The following is a 5941-nucleotide window of genomic DNA, read 5'->3' on the forward strand; positions in this document are numbered from 1 at the left end:
CTGAGTCAATATAACAGATACAATTACTTTCTGGTGCATTTCTGAAAAGAAGAAATGCTGTTATTAATTAATTAATTCATTGCATAAATCATGGAGATAGATCACTTTAAATTTTTGTGCCTTTTTAAGTACGATTTGTGTGTATAAATCTGAACGCTAATTATTAATTCATATAATTTTAATTAAATACAAAATTTAACATTTTTTAATCAGTCTTCACAAGTGTATTCATATGATGAAGTACTATAAATTGTGATTAAAGTTTAGATGCTTTTTAGAGATAAGTTTTACTTTAAGGTATGCCTTCCTATAAAATAAGTGTAGCAGAACTAATTCTTGAATTTCTTTTTTTTTTTTCAGAAAAAACTGAGGAAAGGTAAAGTAAATACTTGTCTATAAATGAAACAATATATAAGGTCACTTTATTTTTGATCCAATAACAACCCAAAATCTGGGTTTTTGAATCTCAAAGTTTGGAAGCTGCATAATTATCATTTTTCTTATCAAACTAATCAAATTTCTTAAATAAAAAAAGGTAGTTTTCCTAAATTAAATTGGAATATTTAATTGGAATGACATACAAAAAAGGACTTATTTGTGTGCATTCTCTGGTTGAACTGCTGAGAGACAAAGCCAAATTAGATTTTTAAGGCTCTAAATAATATTGCTGCTCTCTCTTTAAACAGAAGATTGAAATCAATACATTAGAATCTGCATTACATTTATTCCAAATGAAACTGCTGGAAGAATCCATTTTGTCTAAAAAGTCAAGGAAACAAACAAAAAGTCTGTCATTGATATAAAAGCCGTTTAATGATTGTCAGAGTGAATCCTGAGGAAATTCAACAGCATAAAATTTTCAATATAGGTTTACAAAAACTGTATGCAATGATCTGTTTTTTTATACTGCTCTTCGCTGCTTTCTGGAGGCAGACTTTTTCTTCTTTAATCAGACAAGCAGTAGAAAATTCCTATGAACATAAATATCATAAATATTCACAAAAGTGTTTTTTTTTGTACAAAAATACAAATCTATCAAGTCCATGTCTATTTACATAAGCCACAGTGCTGAGGTTTCAGTCAGCAGGGAGGACAAAAGATAAGGCAAAGAGGCAGAGCTGCTATGAGATTCTCTCAGTGAGATAAACTTTTGTAAGATTACCAAATGTTCACAATTTCAAAACTAAAGATATAAAACAAGCTCTAACTTCTTGTAATTAAATCAGAAAAGCATAAATTATTCGCATTGGTTCTTAAATTATATATTGATTATTATTGTTATAATAATGTTATCTGTGGGATTTATTCAGTGGTTAAGTCGTAGGTAAAAATAGAGAATAAAGACTTGCTAAATTAAATCAGCAGTGGGTTTCAAGTGCTTATGAAGAAGAATATTACGTTTTTTAAATGTTCTGTTTGTTTTCTTAGAGAAAACAAAAGAACAATAAATTGATATTAGATCAGTAGTTAGTAGGATTACCAGCTGGGGTAAAGAGTCTGCTCTTTAACATACATGCCTACTTCAGCTTCCTGACTGCAGCTTTAAAACTGTATTTCAGTAATAAGATTAATTGGTAATGTTACTTTAGTTCTCACTCTATGAATGTCTGTTTTTAAACAACTGAAATATTTCCAACTTCAGAAATGTGTCATTCTAGACCAGGGGTTCTCAAACTTTTCATCCCATGACCCCAACAATAACAGCACCACAGACTGGCGACCCCAGAAAAAAACATATGATTATTTCCCTCTATATTTATATAGAGTGTAGTAATAACATTCAATTTTAAAATAAATTTATTTTCTAACATAATCACTTTAAATGTATCTTGAATTATTTAATGGGATCTTCAATAGTCCTATCATTTCTTATGCATTTTACAACTAAATGGTGTATTCACCATTATATTCAAATCCACATCAATCATTTTGACCCTCAAAAATGCAATATCTACATATTTTATCAGAAATTTAAATATATGTATCTCATGATACTTTCTGGGCCTCTATATATCTCAGGGATCACCATATAAAAATAATCAAAAACATTTCATACCATATTTCCGAACCCCTGTTCTAGAGTGCTTGGGACAGGATTAGTAGTTGTTTTTCAGTTAGCTCATTAGTGGTGTGCAGCAACATGTGGGGGAGGGGCAGCTCTATATGCTCTTTCTACTGCTTGATTCAAAATGACTTTGAATTGTACGAGAAGTGTATACATTTTGGAACTCGTAACATGCCAAGATTTTATTTCATAAGGCAAGCTGTCGCTCAGTACACTAAAAAAAACATTTTTGGCATTTACTAAATCATATTTTGTAACTTTAACATTTAACTTTTTCATGTTAGCAGGGTAGGACATAAAAATATGTGTTAAAGTAACTAAATACGATTAAGTAGATGCCAAAAAATGGTTGCATTATCTTTTTTTTCAGCGTATACAGTAACTATATTTTCTTAGCAGATAATGCAAACCCTCATTAGGCCACTGTTTTGAGGTATTGGTGGTGTCACACAGGCCACTTTGGCAGCTTTGGGTAACAGTGAGGAAGTGCTTTTTTCTTCAATTCAATTGGTTCTATATAAATAAGCTGAATTGAACTGATTCTTGGATAACTCACATAACGGTCAAAATTTAGATTTAACTTGAGACAATAGCTTATCTAATTAAAGTTTGTATTACGAATACAAAATTCACTTTTCTTATTTTTCTGATGTATTTTATGGGAATAAAAAAGCTTCAATGCTAAGTTTTTTTTTCCAGGTTGAAGTTGATTTTTTTGTTTTTGCATATTTAAGCTCTCTAATAACAGGGACAACAGTGAGTTCTCTGTTTGGGATTATCAGAGGAAGTCTGCTAACGGTTTTAGAGTTTCCCCTAGAGCTCAGTCCCATCCCTGGGGAAAATCAAGCTGTTCACACTGAAGCTGTTGTAGAAGTGAGTGTTGAACTGTCCGCTCTGCCCGCCGCTGAACGTGTTGTAGTACACTCCCCGGTTAAAATGCAAGCCCTCGTTGTGATCCGCTGCCCCCGCCTCCGGCCCGCTGCTGCTGGGGTGGTATGGGCTCAGGGCCGTTATGTTCCTATTCGACAGCTCGTTCACCAGTCCGAGGGACCCCTGTCGGCCTGGGGCCCCCGAGCTGAGCGTGGACATGTTGCCATAAAAGTTGTTGAAACATGGAGCGGCCGAGGCGAGTCCGGCCGGCGATGAAGATGAGCTTTTTTGGTTTTCGTTCATCGCTTCCATCTCTGGTGAGGAAGCTCCCAGCAGCTGTGGGCTGTCGGAGGGTTTCATGGAGCCCGCCACCGTGGGCCTGCCGTCCTCAAGCTTTGTGGCTGTAGCCGCAGCTCCTCCCGAAATGCTGGGATCAGACCGTCTTTTCCTTTTCCGCCGGAAGTTTCCGTTATCAAACATCTTTTCACAGTTTGGATCTAGTGTCCAATAATTTCCTTTTCCTGTAAACAAAAGAAAAAACAAATAAAAAAATAAAGTGAAATTTGCTAGGAACTTCAAACCTTCCTGCTTTTTATATAAAGCCTATGTTTATATAAACAGTAAGGTGTGGTTGTTTATTTAAGGTTTTATCTTTTTCCCTTGGAAAAATATAACTCTGTTGAAGGAACAGATAAAATAAACATACATACTAAACTTAGAAAATCTAGAAATCTTTTTTAAAAACATTTATCCCAAGCCTTTTACAAAACAGGAATGATAGTGTTCAAAATGTCTATTTATGTTTTTAGAACAAAGTCTAGAGCTTTTCTTTAATTTTATTTGTTGAATTGATTTTCTTTTTTACATGAAGTGTAAATCTTTGTATAAATATAAAAAAAAACTATGGGAAATTTGATAATTTTATGAAATACACACCTTTTATTATTGTGTGTGAAAATAGGTTGTTTTGGACATCATACAATTTTTATTTTTCAGTTTTATGTTAAAAAACAAGTTTCTTTGTTTTCATTAAATATAATTGAACACATCTGTAGATAAGTTTCTCTAAAACCCTGGCAGATAATCAAGAGGATTTCATTCACTTTTATGATAAACGACTTCTTATTTGTGTTATCTGGTTTAATGTGAGTGAAACGGATGTTAAATGCGTTCCTATAGATTCAGGCAAATATTAAATGGTCATTTTTTTCTGTTTTGTCTCATAATATCTTTGTTATTCCTGTTATTTAAATTAAAAGATGATTTAAATGTAAAAAGTCTAGACTTGTTTAAAAGTAATAACTGAAATCATCTGTATTAAAGAAATTATTAGGTAGGTATTTTGTTCTATTTAAATAAAATGTAAGGATTCACAGTTCAGTAATGAAAAACATTTTCAAAGCTCCCAGAGAGAACAGCGTTAAGGCAAAATTATTTTTGGCTTTAGAAGACCGCTTTGATCAAAATTAGTAAGACGTTTTTTTGTTTTTTTTCGGAATGCAAAGGTCCATTTTAAACTTCACTTATCTTTTATTTTCCAGGAAACTGTAAACCAACCATGGGTGCCACAATTTAGTAATAAATAAAATGCTAATATTTGAACTTTAGATGTTAATAATTTTAAAATATAGAATAATTTTTTCCTACTATCATTCAGCGCTAAATCGTGTGTTTTACATAGGGAATAGGTAGCTCTAGGTTTAGGATCTATTGACTGGGGTGAAATGAAACCAAGCATTATTCAATTAGAGTATTTACTTTTACACTTATAATTGATTTGTAATAATTTACAGTTGCATTGACATATTTATTTCTATCAGTAACTTTTTATGGGTTTATTGGGATATTGAACTGAGGCATGTTTGGCCTCCCATACTCTCCAGGTGTCACATAAGGACTCAGTGGGATGTTTTGGTTACCTGGGTCATCCTCATCCCTTGGGACCTTTTTGAAGCAGTCGTTCAGAGACAGATTGTGCCTGATGGAGTTTTGCCAGCCAGCTTTACTCTTCTTATAAAAAGGGAAATTGTCCGCCACGTACTGGTAAATCTGACTGAGGGTCAGCTTCTTCTCATGCGCATTTTGGATGGCCATGGCGATGAGAGCGGAGTAGGAATAGGGCGGACGCACCAGCTTCAGCAGCTCCTCCTGGCTGGCGATGGACAGCCAGCCCAGGTCTGGCCCTCCGAATCCAGGTGAGTTGGTCAGGAACTGCCGCTGTGAGCCGTAGGAGGGCGGGATGAAGGACGCCGGGTTGTTGCCGTGCAGGTAAGACGTGGAGGAGTTAACGCCCGGCCCGTTGAGCCACAGGTAGGGGTTTGGAGAGGAGGCGTAGTCCCCGAGGCCGTAGCTGGCGGGTCTCTGCGCGCCCTGCAGGCTCTGCTGGTGGTAAACGCTGCTGAAGTTGTCGCAGTAAACCGCAGCTGCCATGTCCGGGGACTCCTGTGCGCCTTTATGAGGGATAGAGCCGACCGTAGGGGAAGTGTGGTGCTGGTGATGGGTCTGAGGGTCGATGGAGTTCATCACTCCCCGCGGGAAATTTCCCAAAGGAGAAGCTGAGGCGGTTCGGATGGACTCCTTCAGTGATGCGCAAGCAGCTGCAACAAGTGTCCGAAAGAATGAAGCTTGTTTTAAGAGCTTTAAAAGAAAAAGGGCTGAGGAACAGCCACATCCTGGCTGTGGAGAACTCCCAGTAAGTATCCTAACAACCAATAGAGAGCACAGAGGGTGTGGTTAGACACTCATTGAGCACAGAGTAGAGCCAAGGCTTCATTAACTGTCATTCATTCAGAGAAACATGCTTGGCTCACTGTTTTTTTTTTCTTTTAATAGAGGGATGCTGTAACCATTTAACCCCAGCTAACAAACAACAACACAGAACAAAAAGACTATGCAGCCTTCAGGACTTCTAATGAAATATGTTTATTTTCCAGACCTTGATTAACAATTCTTTGAAATAAATTTGAGATAAAAAAAATTGAAAAAGTAATAATTTCTCACCTTTTT

The 5941-nt window shown here is 35.8% G+C and overlaps 1 protein-coding gene across 1 annotated transcript; it reads right to left on the bottom strand.

Annotated features, from left to right (window-relative positions):
• Positions 1 to 1820: 1820 nt before the first annotated feature.
• Positions 1821 to 5598, bottom strand: foxi2 (forkhead box I2). The gene is made up of 2 exons (XM_038304662.1): positions 4855 to 5598; positions 1821 to 3456 (listed from the first exon to the last, which is right to left on the bottom strand). Exons 1-2 carry the CDS (start codon positions 5456 to 5458, stop codon positions 2879 to 2881), a joined length of 1182 nt encoding a protein of 393 aa, XP_038160590.1. The 5' UTR covers positions 5459 to 5598; the 3' UTR covers positions 1821 to 2878.
• Positions 5599 to 5941: the final 343 nt, after the last annotated feature.

The sequence above is a fragment of the Cyprinodon tularosa genome, unplaced genomic scaffold, assembly GCF_016077235.1.
Source record: "Cyprinodon tularosa strain WSP-4 unplaced genomic scaffold, ASM1607723v1 ctg54, whole genome shotgun sequence".
Taxonomy (NCBI): domain Eukaryota; kingdom Metazoa; phylum Chordata; class Actinopteri; order Cyprinodontiformes; family Cyprinodontidae; genus Cyprinodon; species Cyprinodon tularosa.

Coding starts and splice junctions, on each gene's coding strand:
- foxi2 (XM_038304662.1), bottom strand. CDS start 5,458: ATGAACTCCATCGACCCTCAGACCCATCACCAGCACCACACTTCCCCT. Junction 3,457..4,854: donor AAGGGATGAGGATGACCCAG/GTAACCAAAACA, acceptor TTTTGTTTACAG/GAAAAGGAAATTATTGGACA.